Source organism: Lacerta agilis, chromosome 16 (genome assembly GCF_009819535.1).
Source record: "Lacerta agilis isolate rLacAgi1 chromosome 16, rLacAgi1.pri, whole genome shotgun sequence".
NCBI classification, from domain to species: domain Eukaryota; kingdom Metazoa; phylum Chordata; class Lepidosauria; order Squamata; family Lacertidae; genus Lacerta; species Lacerta agilis.
Genome location: NC_046327.1, coordinates 18,063,274 through 18,081,667, shown reverse-complemented (window position 1 = coordinate 18,081,667; position 18,394 = coordinate 18,063,274). Strand labels below are relative to the sequence as shown.

At 40.2% G+C, this 18,394-nt stretch overlaps 1 protein-coding gene across 17 annotated transcripts in view; it reads right to left on the bottom strand.

Annotated features, from left to right (window-relative positions):
- LOC117061305 (pro-neuregulin-1, membrane-bound isoform-like) overlaps positions 1-18,394 on the bottom strand; it is a 316,890-nt gene that overhangs the window by 18,500 nt on the left and 279,996 nt on the right. For 14 of the 17 annotated variants that reach the window (XM_033174066.1, XM_033174062.1, XM_033174064.1 and 11 more), the window contains 2 exons: positions 6,395-6,521; positions 2,113-2,171 (listed from right to left, as the gene is read on the bottom strand). In XM_033174066.1, the coding sequence (XP_033029957.1) occupies positions 2,113-2,171; positions 6,395-6,521 (186 nt within the window). Of the gene's footprint in view, positions 1-2,112; positions 2,172-2,689; positions 2,758-6,390; positions 6,522-18,394 lie in introns of those variants that run through there. The other 3 variants (XM_033174055.1, XM_033174057.1, XM_033174068.1) reach the window with 2 other exon arrangements.

Sequence of the window (18,394 nt, the reverse complement as noted above, 5' to 3'; positions counted from 1 at the left end):
AAGAGAAGACAAATCAGGGGTCCTGTTTGGCAAGAGGATTTCCGTTGCACAAGTGAGTGGACATTGTTTGTTGTTGTCCACAGTAACTGTGATCTGGAATTCAAAAGAAGTAATGGTCTACAGCAGGGGTGGCCAACTTCCAAGAGACTGCGATCTACTCATAAGAGTTAAAAACTGGCAGTGATCTACCCCCTTTTGGGGGGATTCATGTAAAAGTTATTGAACTTCTTTAGGGAGTAGGAAAGCGACATTGAGCTTTTTTTTTTTTTTTTAGGAAGGAAAGCCCTGTTTTTGGTGGTTCAGGTTCAGGTCATTTTAGGGGTGCAGGGCAAAGATGTTGAGTTTTTTTTAGGGGAGCCAAGGTTTTTTAGCTTATTTGGGGAGAACCACTGATCTACCGGTGATCTACCACAGATGTCCAGTGATCTACTGGTAGATCATGATCTACCTGTTGGACATGCCTGGTCTACAAGAATACAGTGGTGCCCCGCTAGACGAATGCCTCGCTAGACGAAAAACTCGCTAGACGAAAGGCATTCGCTAGCGGAAGGCTGTCTCGCAAGACAAAATTTTCAATGGGCTTGCCTCGCAAGATGAATCCCCCCCCCTCCCCGTCAAACCGCTATTCTCCCGTTGGTGCTTCGCAAGACGAAAAATTCGCTATACAACAACACTCGCAGAACGAATTATTTTCGTCTTGCGAGGCACCACTGTACTTAAGTAGAATTATTTAGGTCTATATTTTGGGAAAGCAACACTCAAGTCAAAATCAATTATTTTAATGGCTAACACATAAAATGCAGCAAATGCATAAAATATTCAATCTTTTAATCTAATTAGGCAAACAACTCTATTTTAGTATTATGTCTTCATATACTCTTGACCATCAAAAATACATTCTAGAAAATAAATTAGAAAATAGTTTCATATTATTTGGGGAATAGGATTGTCAAGAAAACTTTTAAAGCACTATGACATAGAGTCTATACAAATGAGCTTTATACTACTTAAGATAAACATCTGGCCAATGTGGAATCTAACTCCCTCCACTCCCAATAGAAAACTTGAAATATGTGAGAGGTAATGCTTAGGAGGGTTACTGTAGATTATTGATATACATTTTTTTGTTCATAGATGAGGAAGATGGAACTGTCCAATGCAGGCTATACACTAATGGAAATTAAACTGAACTGGCATACAGTATACTGAATGGTTCCATCTTTTCTAGTTAGTTTTAGAAAAAAAACCTCTACAACTTGGCACAAACACAGGACACTCATTCCATGAGTGGATCCTGTATTTATAAGAACATATGGAATTATATTTCTATTGACACCCATTGGGTTTTCTCAGCCTCAGCTTTATATGGGAGTGTTTTTACTTGTTTTTATCCTCATTAGGATAAAAAATTGTCTGGCACCTAAGGAGGTACTTTAAATGCTTAGTGAGATTTTGAGGGACACCGCAGAGCTCTTGATATTTTCATACTTTCTTTTTGATGCATTATTTGCAGCTAAACACCCTTGGGGGGGGGGAAGACTAGTGTGATATAAAATATTTCTTGATAATTCATTACCACCAGTGAAAGCCTTCTTTGTGTATCTCAGCTTACCGGTACATGTTTTTTTCACATGGTCATGGCTGATAAAATCTGACCACCTAAATTCACCTTTCAAAACGTGCTTGCTACATGGTTACTGTTTGGATAACTACTATGGTTGAAATCTAATTTGCTCGAGCTCACTGGTTCCAGTGGGCTTAATTTTGCCTAGCTCTGTGTTGGATTTAGGCGTATGGGTGTGCTCCCATTAACGCAGCGCTACATTTTATTTATTATTTAGGCTTATTTCATATCGCAGCGGCTGAGTTCAACTGTTAAAACTAGAGGGGTGCCTTTACAAATTTGCCTAATTTTGCCAACTCAAATCTAGTTGGAATTTCTTGTGCCGTCCCTTTTCCATGCAAACAAGGCAGAGGCAATCTACACCAGAGTTTGTGTAACCCATTTAGTTAACAGATAAAAAAAATCTGAGGAAAGATGAAGCGATAAGAAAAGCGGCACTAACTGAGCATGCTCCTATTCAAGCAGAGACAGAAAGGAAGTGGACGTACTGTAGAAGCTTGCCATTACGTAGTTTTGACAGCGATCACCAGTAAATTCATTTGGGCACCTGAGAGTAAAAACAAAAACAAAAAGGTAGAGAAAACAGAGAAAAAGAGAAGAGGTGAATACACGCTAAGAGAGAAGCTTCTTTAGTGTGTGCGGCCTGCACTTGGTGTGTTCATCTCCAGCAACCGATTCTGTTTATCACTGCCATCAAAACTCAAAGGTGGAGTGAACTGAGGTGAACTTTAGAGAAATATAACATGAGAGTACAACACTCCAAATGAAAACATCACTTTTGTTATACTCTTACGGCAAAATGAGATCAGTATACACCAGCAAGCTTTCTTTTTAGGTCAAAGTTTCAGGACACATATTGGATAGCTTGCAGTTTTAATAATGGAAAAAATGCATTGAAGGGGGGGGGAACATTACATTGATTTATAATGTACATATGACAATGTACAGTCCAAGGCAGAAGAAAAAGAGCCCAGTTCAAACTGAAGGATGAAAACACCAAGTGACACTGATTTTGACTGCTGCAGTTGGAGGAGAAAGCAGATTTCATATTATTTTACAACATACTTTCTGGGTTCTGGCTTCTCATGGGCACAACGTCAGTGCATCTTTTCCCAGTGTATCCATGTAGGCACCTAAAGGGCAAAAATGTGATCAGCAATTGAAAAAAAAAAAAGCAAAACCCAGAAAAACAGAGAGAATGCTACTCTGTTTCCTATGGAACATGAAAACTCCTCGCAAAGACCTCTGGGGGAGAAAAAATAATAATGGAAAAAGACAAAATATCCAAGTCTGTTTTATAGATACTCTGTATTCAGGTAGGTAGCCGTGTTGGTCTGATGCAGTCGAAATACAAAATAAATAAATAAATAAATTGTCCAGTAGCACCTTAGAGACCAACTAAGTTTGTTCTGGGTATAAGCTTTTGTGTGCATGCACGAAAGAAGAAGAAGAAGTGTGCATGTTGGTCTCCAAGGTGCTACTGCACAATTTTTATTTATTTATTTTTTATTATAGATACTTTGATTGCATAGATTTAATTTGCAATTTTATTACAAAAATTCTACATCATGAAAAAAGCACCATATATTCAGAATGGACCATCTCATCACTTGCTGATTATTTAACTTATTAGATCACATTTTCTCTTTGCATTAGTTTCCAACAACAAATTCATAATCTTGACATTGCAATGTAAATGATAAACAATGACAAACAATTTTCTGTCAATTCATTTGAGTTCATTTTTTTAAAAGTAAAGTAAGTTAAGGTTTATTTTAATGCAACATTTTAGTTGAATGGCCACTCATAGTGGTGCACAAGAAATTAAATTACAAAATGAAATATATAAAATATAAATTTGCTGTCAGATTATGTAATAACAAACAGTAATAATATCTTAGGAACAACAGGAGCTGGTGGGGAAAAGGTGAAGCTCAATGGAAAGTATTGTCTAAGGAACCAAATGCAACTCCAGAAGGAGGAAGTTTCAAAGCCTGGGATAAGACTTTGGTTCGCACACTCGTCTCAAAGGCAAGACACGATGTGGCATAAGGACCCTTCAGATGATCACAACAGACAGGCAGTCTGACATGGATGCAAGCAAGCATTCCTTCAGATACCTGCACCCTAGCTGTTTAGGGCTTTAAAGGCCAAACACAGCATTTGGAATTGAAGAGTTTGGATTTGATATCCCGCTTTATTACTACCCGAAGGAGTCTCAAAGCGGCAAACATTCTCCTTTCCCTTCCTCCCCCACAACAAACACTTTGTGAGGTGAGTGAGGCTGAGAGACTTCAGAGTAGTGTGACTAGCCCAAGGTCACCCAGCAGCTGCATGTGGAGGAGTGGAGACATGAACCCGGTTCCCCGGATTACAAGTCTACCACTCTTAACCACTACACCACACTGGCTCCCAGCAAGCCAACGTTGCACAAGTAACATGCCCTCACCACCACTTCTGCCCAAAGCATTCTGCACCAGTTGTAGCTGCTATATATACTCTTTAGAGGAAACCTCCAAGTAGTGTGTGTTGCAATAATCAAACTCAGAGGTGAGCAAAGCATGTGCAACAGTGGCCAGACCCGCCCTTCAGGCAGCAGCGCAGTTGGCGCATAAGCCAAAGCTGTGCAAAATCACTCCTGGCCATGGCTATCACCTGAGCATCATGGAGCAAAGCCAGGTCCAGGAGAATACCCAAACCGTGCACCTTATTCTTCAGAGGAAGCACATCCCTTTCTAGAACAGGGAACATACTTAGGAGCACCTCTGTCATGTTTGGATTAAATCTCAGTTTGCTAGTTTACATTAAGCCTATCACAGCCTCCAGACACTGGTTATGGGTTTTCATTGCCTCTTCAGAATCTTAATAGAAAAGGAAGGCAAAGGTGGTTATCATCTACATACTGATGACACCATACCCCAAACCTACAGATAACCTCTCCCAGTGGTTTCATGTAGAAACTGCCTCTGGAAGATGTGGGGATGTGTTAAGCACGAAGTCACCCTTAAACTTCCAAATCAGATGCAATGGTGTTGCTTCTCTCTCTCCCCCCCTTTGCTATTACTGCCATGGGGGGTAGACTAAAAGATAAACACTAGCCAGTGTTTGGTTGGATTTATCATTTACATTCAGTACTATGTTGAACCCAAGACAGAAATAATCCCTTGGAACAAGTACAGAAAAAGTCAAATGAATGTCTGGATTCAAACTATGAAAGAGCCCCCTTCTAGACAGCCTCAGTGGGCCATTGGCCTGATCCAGCAATCTTTTCTTATGTTCTTATCCAGTGCATTTTTCCTGGGAGGTGCGCAGGGGTACGCATACCCCTAAACAATTTGTGAATCTAAGTTTGATCTCAATACAGTATAAGTAGGAAAATGAGAGTACCCCTAAACATTCTTTTTTAAAGAAAAAAAGCACTGTTCTTATTTATGGTCATGCTGACATTAATTAAACTCTGGAAAGTGTGAGATTGAAAGCTTCCCACACAATTAGTGAAAAAATCACTAACTCCCAAATACGATTTCCAATATGTAAATAAGGTATTTTGACCTTTCCTTTCAATTACATTCTATAAATAAATGATAAAAAGAGAAGCTGTCTTAATCTGTTGCAGCAAACAGACAAAATTTCATGTGGTACCATCAAATTAGTAGGCTTCTTGTTTATAGAACATGTGTCATATTTTGCAAAGTGCATGAAGCAACTTGCAGCATGAAACAAATAAAGTATTCTGAAACAGATGTCAGGATGGTTGAAATACCCTGGTAATACTATGACTCTTCTCTGTGAAAGTTTTGTAACCTGTTTTAGGAAAGCATCATCCACGTCTTCTGGTTGGCTGGACATAATGCACTGACATAGCAATTTTGTTCCTCAGTCCTCATATCTTTAATCAGATGCATTTGGCAGGGTTTTCACTCTCAGATTCACAGATATTTTTACATATAATGCTAATCCAAATCCTCCCCTTTCTGAAGGGGAAATCTATAATTTGACTAGGAAATCTGCCAATATCACTGCAGCATTGTGACCTGGCAACATTAAGGGGACGATGTGGCCAAGAGGTAGGAAGGAGCAGCGGATGTGGCTTTCATATATTGATTTCAGCTAATGAGATAATACTTTGCTTGCAGAGCTCCATTTTTAAAGGTCATCTTTTAAGGAATATGATTAGATACATTTTAATTTCTTCTAAGTATTGTTTATGTTGGTTTTGGGATGAACTTTAATTGTGTTTATTACAGGACAGGTATAATATGTCTGATAAGAATTCATTATCAGTTTAAACCGTTTTCGGTCAGCTCCATTATTAAATGCTAATATGGATGGCCATAAAACTAAAAAGAGCATGCAGGTGTTCCTGCTGACAGTGTACTGGATAGTTAGTTTAAAATGGAAGCAAAACAGATCTTGTATTTTACGCTTCCTGATTTATTAAACATTGCTTCATTTCAGTAGCAACTGCATTTAAAACCTTTTATGTAAGTGTCACTCCCGATACATCACTCCCAATAATGCACATGATTGTTGTCAAACCAACCCTGGATCTAACAATAGATCTAAGGTTAATATTAGTAAATTGTTGAGGTGACTCTGGGAACCAGACCATAATACAATGTGTTTTGGAGGTTAAATAAATGCAGTGACTCTGCTGTTCATTTGCGAAGTAAATTATTCATGTTAAACAAATTACCAGGTAACACAGAAAAACTGTTTGCCAATAGATACTGCAACTCTACTAAAGAAAAGTTGTAGTTTTTTTTTTACCTGCACAAATATCGTGGATTTGGGAGATCTTTGACCATGAAGCACTCGCCTCCATTTACACAGAAGTCTTTCTTATTCACACCACACTTTGTGAGATGACTTGTCCCAGTGGTAGATGTAGATGTGGCTGGAATAAACATGGGGGGGGGGGTTGTTAATATTGTTGCACATTTTATAGAACAGCGTCAAACTAGAATGACGGCATTTGCATTTTGGTGTTTGAAATATTACTGCAATAAACATTCAGCTTCTTGACTACAAAGAAAAACAACTATGAGCCTGTCCAGAATATTTTTGGATACTCCTATGATCTCTACATCCTCACTTACACCTGCTATACACGTTGCAATCATGTCACCTAGCCCTCTGTGTTTAAATATAGAACTGCACCAGTCACAAAGAAAGAGGAAGTGCTGTGATCAGATATTTCTCCCAACTAAGTTCACCTCCATGAGTTCTGCAGAAGGCGAAAATGATCACCTGTGCATTTAAATGAATCCCCATCTCACTCTCTTGAGGAGAGCGGAGAAGCTCAGGCACACAAAACACACCAATTGGTGCATTGCATTAGTTTTAAAAGCCCAAAAGGAAAGCACTCCAGCTGGGGTTGTTTAAAGAAAAGATGTACCATATTGTACTATGGTTCAGCTATAATATATACACAGCAAGAAAATGGATTGACTTTAAAAAAAAAAAAAATTAACAGTGAAATTAAAATAATTGGTAAACTATGCTTTGCATGTAACAAAGTCAATTTGCAAATGTATATACAATGTAAAGCCATAAAGTAGAGTTCTATTACATATGGGCTGGGTCTACAATGATCCGTAAAATGTCATTAAAAATAATGTTATAAAATGCTCAGTGCATTTTCACTGCCGAAGGCTCGCTGCTCTACAGCGCCCTCTGGTGTCACATTTTAATAACACATTTTAAATATTATAAACGACGAGTGTGGATGAGCCCATGGTATCTTGCATGTCTCCTTTCTTCGCAAAAAAAAAAAAAACCCACAAAACTATCCTGATCCTGGATCTAGCAGTGACCAGGGCATTAAATTGGAGACTATGGTGTCACTGGCTAAGGAACCAGCCTGAGAACTTGCTGGTGATCCACTGAACTATAGACTGCCAAGCAGGAACCAACTGAATCTGATGTCACAACACCCTGGCACACAGAACCAGAATGAGGAGGCTCAGAGTCCTCTTCCCCTTGGTTCAATTGCCTCACCCTGCAGGCAAAAAGGCCTTGAATATAGGAGAATTGTCCATTTTCAGACTGACAGGTTAGCCCTTCAAGATATCCTAGTTTTGAAACAGGCCTCAGTTCATTTCCAACTCTTCTGGGGCCAAATTGTTCACTAGGAGCTGTCCTTGGTGCTGCTTTGCTTCATTGGTTCTCATGTGGAACCCAGAACAGGACATTAATAGCCTGGCAACCTCTTGGCCTCACATACATTTCACAGGTTGTAAGGAAATAATCAGATACAGAATTACGTTGGTAATCCTGCAAATATGCTCATTGCAATGATTTTGCTATTGTCAGACACTACAGTGTGGAAAATACATCGCCAGCACTCCAATGAAGAATTTAGTTGAGTCTGCAATCCTATGCACACTGCCCTGGAAGTATGCTCCACAGAACATATGCACTTCTGAGTAAATAGGAACAGCATTGCTGCCATTGTATAAGGCAATTTTATAGCTCAGAAAAGGCTGGTGAAGGAAAAGGAAGAAACAGAAGTGAAGATGGTTGAAACTAATGTATTATTTTGAAATAGCTGGATATTTTGCTTGAGGGCTCTATTAATTTTTATAATACTATAAGAGGATCACCTGGGAAGGAAGCTAATAATACCACCAATGCTAAAAACCATTAATTTTATAATTGACCTTCAAAGTGCTCACACATGTATGATCTTAACACTGGTGCTTGTTCAGTGTTCTCTTAGCTAGGTGGGAGCTGCTTCACAATGAGGAAACCCCATGTAGCTTGGAGAATGTAAGTTTACGTGCCAATCCCATACAAAAGACTTGGGTGATCTGACTCGTTCCATGCGACTGGGACACTGAAGTGTCTTCCCAGGAAAGCAGCAGGAATTGTTCATAGATGGGTGGCTCCCACATGGCTAGGATAATGTCTAGATGGCACCCACCACACAAGAGAGAAATAATAGGTAGTAGGAGAGCCGTTATTCTCTGTCTCTATCTCATATGTGAACTGCTAGTTGCTCTACTCCCAATTCCAAGGCGTTTGCCAATTCTCCAGATCACTGGACTACTGATTTCCAAGGTTTAGCAATCTGGGGGCTGGCATTGCTTCTGTGTAGTTCTGCAGAATCGCTCAGCAAGCATATGGTTAAGCCCTTAGGAGGGAGAGGCTCCAGGAGGTCTTCCCTGACTCAATGTCCTCTAAGGAACTCCACATCTTATCTTCAATATGTGGAAGAGATGTTGCTAAGTAACTCCAGGTTGGAAAGTAATTTCTCCTAATATAATCTTCTTTCTCCTTTTACTTAGACATCGGTTTAATAATCCACAGGCTGTGTTAAGAAGTTTGAGCATGTCAAAATATTTATTGCATATGCCTACCTAGAACAACATGTGAATTCCATTTCCCACTCCTCCTACTTTAACCCTCTAAAATGTTTCCTCCTGAAAGCAGACTATTACTCTGGAGACGCCCTGCAGTTCAGAAAGTGAATGCATTAATTTGAAAAAGAAAAGCAACATTGTCTGCTTGAGCTCCTGCAGACAAAGCTTATTACTGCCACAAAGGCTAATGGAATGCTTTAAATTGAATTACAAGGATGGTTGTAGAGGAGTCAAGCCTAAAGCTATCTATAATTGCTGCGGCCTTCTTGCTTTGCACTTTTTCTTCCAGCAGCTGTGAGATCAGAACTGATCACCCTGGGAGTTTCAGAGTAACAATTAGCTCTTAGCTGATACAAACTTGTGGACAAATCTAGACTGCAGACAAAGCTGGTTTAACAGTCGTTCACTCTCTTTAGGGAATCCTGGGAACTGTGATCCAAGCCAAGGGCCTCCACCAGAGAATTTTCAGCATCCCCACCAAAGTACAATCCCCACGATATTTGGGAGAAGCCGTGTTTATTAAAGCCAGCCAGATGGATGGGATATAAATAAATTATTATTATTATTATTATTATTATTATTATTATTATTATTATTATTATTAGGTATAAAATCTATGCAAGTTTATAGTGTAAACCTGTGCTAAGTGGTTGCCTTGTTGTCTTCAGACTTAAATCCTTCACATACGGCGAGAATTTTAATAGCACAAAAATGGAAACAAGAGGAATCACCGACAAAGGAAGAGTGGACAATGAAATTAATGGAGTATGCAGAACTGGGCAAGATGACGGGAACGATCCGAGAACAGAGGGACCAGAAGTTCATCCAAACCTGGACTAAATTTGCAGATTATTTGAAAGACAATTGCACTCAACTGAATACGTTGGTAGGATTGCAAGAAGCTTTGTAAGTTAAAATACAAAAATCATTGTAATGTGGAATTTCAGCAACAAATTTAGATGTTATAATTTTAAGCAGTGATTATGTTGTGGAAGTATAGAAACCAGTGATGAATGTAAGGAAATCATAAGGAAGATTTGATGGAAGTCATGGCCTTAAAAAGCCAAAATGTATAAGATGAGAAGAAAAATTGTAATGGGAATTATTATTGTAAAATGAATAAAAATGATTTGGAAAAAAAAATCCTTCACAGACATGTGCTACATGCACCTAGATTAATCTGCACCAACTCTGATACATTACCAAGTTCAATACTTTCTAACATGGCTAATAAAGCAGAAATCTTTCTACGTAACATCAATGCATCATCTCTATGCAATCCCCCCCCCTTTACTATTACCCCCTTAATGCTGATTCTTTTGACCTCATTAGTCTGGCTTCAACTGCTAACAACCCCAAAACAGTATCAATGAAACAATACTGAGACAAAGTGATAAAAAAACATCCTTCTAAATTAGGACGAATAATTTCATTCCAAACAGGAATTGGGTAAATAGCACTGATCTTGACTTTAGATTGATAGTCTTGGCTATTATTTTCCATGAATCTGTGCCAAGCAGTCATATTCACTCCAAAAGAAGAAAACTTAAGTTCTAAATATTTAGAAATACAGAATTACTAACTACAGTAGTTGTCTCAAGTGTCGCACAATGAAATGTCACAAGGAACAATTTTACTTTTACTCGGTTCTTTCTCTCTCTTTTTAGATTTTCAAAGTATAATACTTTAAGGCAGCCAGAAAATCCCAGAAGGATTTGTACTTTACCAAAAGGAAATAAAAAGAGCTCTCATCTCAGAGAATATTCATCTATTCTTCTAAATATTTCTTTACTTCTGCCTTTTACAGAACACCTAACAACCTTCCAAATAAAACCAATTTAATAATTCATCATAATACATTCTCTGCAAAAAAAAGCCAAGGTAAATTTTTGCTTACCTGAAGCATTGTTGACCTTTTTGTGCCTTAACTTAGGGAAATACATTCTATATTCAATTCTTTCTCTTAAAGAATAATAATCCGCACTGCACCGCTAAAGCTTACAAGTCCCTTTTGAGTATCTTTTATACTGCCTTAATCTTTTTTAAAAAGTCCCATGTTCCCTAGGCTACCTTTAGATCTGTGTGAACTCAAGTACAAGATATACTTGTACGTATTTTAATAGGCTTTCTGCCGATGTCAGGTGTAATTCCAAGTGGATACACGATCAGACCCACAAGGTACGATGTCATTGCTCAGCGAAGAGAAAATGTGCCAGTCTCAGAACTTACGGGTCATGAACAAGACTCCCTTGCTGAATTGTAAGTAGACAAGGCAACAAAAAAGAAGAAGAGATGACTGGAAGAAGAAAGAGCTCACTCTATCACACGTTTCTGTGAATAAGTACTGCTGTCATTGCTTTCAGCAGTTGCCTTGCTGTAACTCACTCCACTTCAAGTGGTGCAGGCAGAGATGCAAGGAAGCAGTAAGAGGAGGAGAGTAACATAATGAGAAATCATGACACCGTATTTCCATATGCTTCCTTTCTCCCCAACATCTCCCATTTAACAGCTGCCTAAATCGCAGAGTAAACCATTGTGTGACAGAATCCATATATAATCGGCTTTCTGGATTGCAATGGATTGGGCTTCACTACTTTGATTATTTCAAGAAGCGATATATATATATATATAGAACCTTGAGAACTGCCAATTTTCTAGAAAATGGGAAAAAAACATGAAGAAACCATTCTGAATCAAGTAACAAGTTAGATGGGTGAGAGTCACCTGTTAATTCCTTAGCATAAAAACAATAACCCCACTGCAAAGGGTTCCTCAACCACCATAGATGTTTCTAGCACAGAGATAATGGCACATTATTCAGCTTGGTTAAGGAAGTCTGTCTGAGTACAGCTTATGCCATTAACTATTAGTGTTGGTTATCTAGGACAGGTGTGGGGAACCTCAGAGCCAACAACCAACTGCAGCCCTCCACTTCCTTCTAACTGGACCTTGAGATTCTCCCTAGACCACACACCACTACTTCATATCCTTCTTGAGTATTTTTGCAAGGGTGTAGGGTGTGCTTTCTGTGATCATGCTGCATGGATGCCAAGATGGGAGAGGTGCGAATGTAGAAACTAGTCTACAAAAGTAAAATTCACACCTGCTGTTCTGCCGCATTTACCTTTGGAAAAAGATCAACCCCTATTTCTTATTCCTAAAGAAACCGATTATTGAACTGGGATAATATTTCCACAGCTTTACAGTACAGTTTTAGCATATGAACATTAGACGTCTCTCTTTAAAGATTCCATTCAACTCCTAAGGAAAACAGGAAACTACTGGGGCTGGGAGATAGACACTTCAGGAAAAAGCAAGGGTATGTAAACTTGTTGAAACAATTTCATGTGTCTTATTGCAGAACATGACTCAAAGTCAGGACTGATTTCCTTTCAGAGTTCAAGCTGAAAAAAGAAAAGGAAATACAAAAGACAAACACTTTGGTCTAGTGTGCCAGATTGCCCTCTCACTGATAGACTTGAGACTGACCCAGTTGGCAGCAGTCCTGGCTCTGCAAAGCATCTAAACTTGCAGAAGAGGCCGGCTAGGTTAATTTATGGTGCAGGCACCACGAACAGAAACATTTGGGTTGTGTTGACTTTTCAGATGAGAGGGGGCAGATAATGGAGCAGAGGCTGTTTTGAAAGGAAGCTGAGCAATGTTTGAGGTTGACTCCTGACAAGACAGAAATACTGTTTTGGGGGGACAGGGGGCAGGTAGGGGTGGGGGACTCCCTGGTCCTAAATGGGGCAACTGTGCCCCTGAAGGAGCAGGTGTGCAGTCTGGGAGTCATTTTGGACTCACAGCTGTCCATGGAGGCACAGGTCAGTTCTGTGTCCAGGGCAGCTGTCTTCCAGCTCCATCTGGTACGCATGCTGAGACCCTACCTGCCCGCAGACTGTCTCGCCAGAGTGGTGCATGCTCTAGTTATCTCCCACCTGGACTACTGCAATGTGCTCTATGTGGGGCTACCTTTGAAGGTGACCCAGAAACTACAATTAATCCAGAATGCGGCAGCTAGAGTGGTGACTGGGAGCGGCCGCCGAGACCACATAACACCAATCTTGAAAGACTTACATTGGCTCCCAGTACGTTTCCGGGCACAATTCAAAGTGTTGGTGCTGACCTTTAAAGCCCTAAACGGCCTTGACCCTGCATACCTGAAGAAGTGTCTCCACCCCCATTGTTCAACCTGGACACTGGGGTCCAGCTCCGAGGGCCTTCTGGCGGTTCCCTCACTGCGAGAAGAGAAGTTACAGAGAACCAGGCAGAGGGCCTTCTTGGTAGTGGCTCCCACCCTGTGGAACACCCTCCCATCAGATGTCAAAGAAATAAACAACCACCTGACGTTTAGAAGACATCTGAAGGCAGCCCTGTTTAAGGAAGTTTGTAATGACTGATGTTTTAATGTATTTTTAATCTTTTGTTGGAAGCTGCCCAGAGTGGCTGGGGAAACCCAGCCAGATGGGCGGGGTATAAATAATAGATGATGATGATGATGATGATGATTTGGTACCAAAGACACAGTTTATTTGGGAATGCATTCACCTCCACCAAATGTGAGCAGCAAGGAAAATGGAAAAAGTGGTGCTTCACTTTAGTGGATAGCACCCACATCTGAATCACTATTTTACTACAGTACTACTATTCCTTCCAGCAGGCTTACAATCTAATCGACATGGTATAAAAAGAAAAAAGGGAAGAGGGGAGCAGATTCAGGCCTTCATTCTTAATGTTACTCTGAAGTTAGTGTGGAAGAAGCAATTCTCAAATCTCGAATGTAAACCGAGGCATAGAACCATTCAAGAAATTTTAGTTATTTCTAGGCTTATATTTTAAACCTAGTTTACCCATGACCTTGATGCATGGTGACCTCTCACTGAACTCAATGGGGCACTAAAATAATGCATTTATTATTATTATTATTCTAAAACATGTACGTCCTCATAACTTAAATACTCCTAAGGGCAGCTGAACACCCAAAATAAATAAAAACACACAATTTTATCAGTAAATGTTTTACATATGAAAGAAGAAATAGCATCATCGTGATAAAAAGGCAATCGTACAGCTTTCCCCGAACATCTAGATTTTGTTTTTATGTCCGCTAAAATAAATGGTATTTGGTAGCTTCATTAAAGTATAATCAGAGTTTTCGGAGGGCAGTGAGCCTCAATGAACGCAATCCAACATGCTTAGGAGACTATTACAACTGCCACATCTATGTGGTTAAAACGTTTTAAGAACCTATAAGCAGAAAAGTTTTAAATATATCCCAATATAAGGAAAACCAGACTATCCTTATGCACAACATAAATAAGTAAGCTCTGTGGGGAAAAACGAATGCAAGATATGGTGGCAACTGTATATGCTAAGACAATAATTTATTTATTTTTTAAAACTAAACAGCAATGAAATTAATGCTTCTCACTCTCGCTTACACTAACATCCTGATCTTTATAATTTCTGCCGGCTTATGTTCCTATAATAGCATGGTTACGTCACTGTCATACCATCTTAAGGCCCTGATTTGTGATACTGCATTGCTGCTGAAATGCTTCTGTTCCATTTTTAAGCATCCGTGAGCTGGCACCGCAAGACAGACTTTTATCTATCCAATGCATGTACATACCAAGCTTCAACCAGACGGTTCACCAGTCTGTAGGTCCTGAATCACTGAGAAAAGACCCACCTGATAATCTCCTGAAGGTGCCATGGCGAGGCAAAATATTGATTCTCTGCCATCAGTGGCACAAAGCAGGCGTGACTGCAATTTGCTCTTTCTTGTGTTTCTGCCAGCATGATATTTTCTGCCACTTGGATTCAAGCCATTTCCCTATCTGCTTCAATGCCCCCAGCTCTCTAGTAAATTAGGAGCAAGACTCTGTGCACTGTGTGTGGGGGTACTTGCAAGTAATTGTGAAACAACTGGAATCATTTCTGTATTCTACAGAGTAACTAGGGCTTTGAGAGAGTGCCAGCCATGCTAGTTGGAAACTCCCCAAAGACCCTAAAGGAATCTATCAGATTCCAACAACCTTCAGGGACAAACCATTTTAACCACCTTGGAAGAGAAAGAAGGAGCTGCAAGCCTAAGTCTCACCAGGAAATGGTCTGACCATGACAATGGAGTCTAGAAAGATTGTCATACTTCCATTTCAACAGAACTGCAATACTGAAAGAAGACTCTTAGTACTACATACCGTATTGGCCTGAATATAAGCCTCTCTTTCCCCCAAATTCCGACCATGGAAAGTTAAAGTGCAGCTTATATTTGCGATCTTTACAGTATGCAGCCAGGAGCAGCAAGGAATGGAGTGGCTTATATTCGAGAATTTTTTTCTTCCCCCCCCCCTCCAGTTTTAAAGGTGTAGCTTATATTCTGAAATGATTGTTCAGAAAAGACCATGATCTTTTATTTGTTTAAACCACACACACACACTACTACTACATCAGACAAGACATCCTTTACAGATTCTGAACGGAATCAAATCTTATCTCTTGAGTCTTAAAAAAGCCCCTAATTCTAACAAGGTCAAACAGAGCAGAAAAGAGAAACATTTTCTTCTCCTAAAGCTGGAAATGGATCATTTCACCTGGGTTAAAAAACAAAAACAATCACCTGCAGATTTTGCATCATGTTCTAATAAATGAATATAGAAATTATTCTAGTTACAGGTAGGTAGCCGTGTTGGTCTGCCATAGTCAAAACAAAATAAAAAATAAAAAATTCCTTCCAGTAGCACCCTAGAGACCAACTACCGTAAGTTTGTTCCTGGTATGAGCTTTCGTGTGCATGCACACTTCTTCAGATATCTGAAGAAATTATTCTATTACTAAAATTATTTGATGGTCAATGCTACCTAAAATAACAACTTGCATCTTCGGAGAGAACAACAGTGTGATATAATAATAGTTCTTTATATGTTGTATGTGATGGGTGGCAGCACCATAGGAGGGGAAAAGAAAATTGGAAGGATGATAAGCATACTTTTATCTCTCTGTAAGAAGATAAATACTCATATTTGGATAAATCATTCTGAATGCTCCAACTCCAAAATGTTTTTTTTAACTGCCTAGAGCACACATATTTCTCAGTTTGCCATAAAAGCCAAAACAGCATGAATTTAAGACAGTCAAAACTCATATTTGTTAGCAGAATCCATAACTGAAGCAGAAATGTCCTGCCAAAAAGGAATGGTTCCAGTGCTACTTACACTGGATATACAAAAACCTAAATGGGAAAACAGGTACCAAAGAGCTTTGGACACCTAACTTTGGGAAACTCAGCCTCAGAATATTGTACTAGAACAGTGATGGCAAACCTTTTAGAGACTGAGTGTCCAAACTGCAACCCAAAACCCAATTATTTATTGCAAAGTGCCAACACGGCAATTTAACCTGAATACTGAGGTTTTAGTTTAAAAAACAACAACTCATACATTAACATCCTTTGTCTAACCTGCCCCCACAATAACAGAGCTTTCAATGATACCAACAACTTTTTATTGAAAGTTAAAAGTTTGCATTTGGCATGCTTTTGAACAATTAATGTGAAGCCTCAACCTTAAGCAGCAGGAGGAGGAAGGCGGCTGCTCGGAACTCTAAGAGGCTCACCAACGCGGCATCCTGCCTCTGAGCATGTGCAGAGCGCTGCGCCCTCCCCACCCACAGCGGAGGCTCCCCAAGGGAAAATGTGCACCCTAGGGGGTTGTGGCTCCATTTTGCACACACACCCCGATGCCCCATCCGAGGTGCTTCTACTAAGACACAAGTCCCAGGATCCATGCCCAGCCTCTGAAAACAACATGAGCGCGTGCTTGGGGATACTGTCACATATCCAAATGGGACCAATGCCCCACCCAGCCCTTCCCTTTGCGCCTCCCTGGCAACCAGGGCGCCTTCTCAGACTGGGCATCCTGCTTGGAGCAGCTGAGTAAAAGGAGCCCTAAAGGAATGCAGTATATGGGTCAATTTGGGGTTTTTGGCTCTTTACTCTCATGCTCATGCAACATCTGAAGCCCAAAGAGTAGCTGCAACCCCCATTTTGGAGAGAGTTGGCGCCCTGGCGGGCATCACATCCCGCTCCAGCCGCACAGTTTCCTGCGCTGACCTGCCACGCACATGGCGCTCCAGCTGCCCAAGTTGAGCTGAGGACTCAACACGTCGCCCTCGCCTTCTGCCAGCTCTGTGCATATTCAGCGTCTTTTGTCATATCAATTAAAGGCCAAAATATGGTGCTGAATGCATTTTTGCATTTAATATGCGGATTTTGAAAAGTACAAGTAGCATCAGGGAGGGCCCTCATATTTATAGGAACGGCAGCAGGTGTGGAGGAGGAATGTAACTCTTTCCTCCCCTTCTCTGGTCCTGAGGAAGCTGGCATAAGATCTAGGAAGAAATCCCCCCCCCCCCCCATTGCTGTATTGGTTTGGACCTCACTAGTTTGCTAGGATTTTGTCTTCTTCTTTATGCCATATAGTTAGTAATGCATTTCATTAAAACAGTAAGGCAAAAATGTCAGCTAGCTGTTCAACAGACAGGATAAGAAAAGAACACTTGGGAGAATCTAAGTTGTTGTACAAAAAGGGAACTGAAATGATAGCTGTCAGGGATTAAGGCCAATAAATGCTTAATGAATGAATGAATGGTCAGGGATAGATTCTGCTGTTTCTTAACATACTGTTGGCATCCATCTGTCAATGGAAGAGTGTGCTTTTGAGGGCAAGATTAAACCATTGGGAGTTGTTACAGCGCCTGCTGTGGCTGTAGAGACCAATACACAAGAGACATGTTTTACTGCAGGTGGAACACATGAGGGCGTCTGGTTTTGGTGCTACAGGTGCTCCATGGCGTTTCTTCTTTCTGCACTCCTCCCAGTGGGTTGTAATGACTATGCGTGTGTACAGTTCAATCTTAAAAATAACCACCTAAAAAGGAAATATAGATTCATCTAATTTCCTCATAACATCTCTGCCCTATCACCCAAAGGGAAGAATTACTGGAGACAGAAAGAGATTCCTCCTAGGAAAACTAAAAACTCTTGGCAATGCAGTTCCTAATCTGAGAATCACTCTGCAGCTCTCTGTGAGCTACTAATCATTTCAACAGTGAAATCAGATTTTCTGCATGGGCATGCTGCACATTGCAAACTCAAGAAGATGGACGATCTCCCTCCTTTGAAAAAAAATGCACCCTTTTCATCTCAACCATCTTCCTCCAAATCTCATCACAGTTGCAGAATGGCATGATTGGGATTTTCCTTTCAGCCACATAAGGAACATTTACAGTAAAATGTCACTGACACACTGAAGCTATTCATCAAATAGAATATTTCACATTTTAAAGCAACTTCCTTTCTCCTGCTTACTCTTACCCCCAAGCTTCTAACTGCAGGCAGAATACT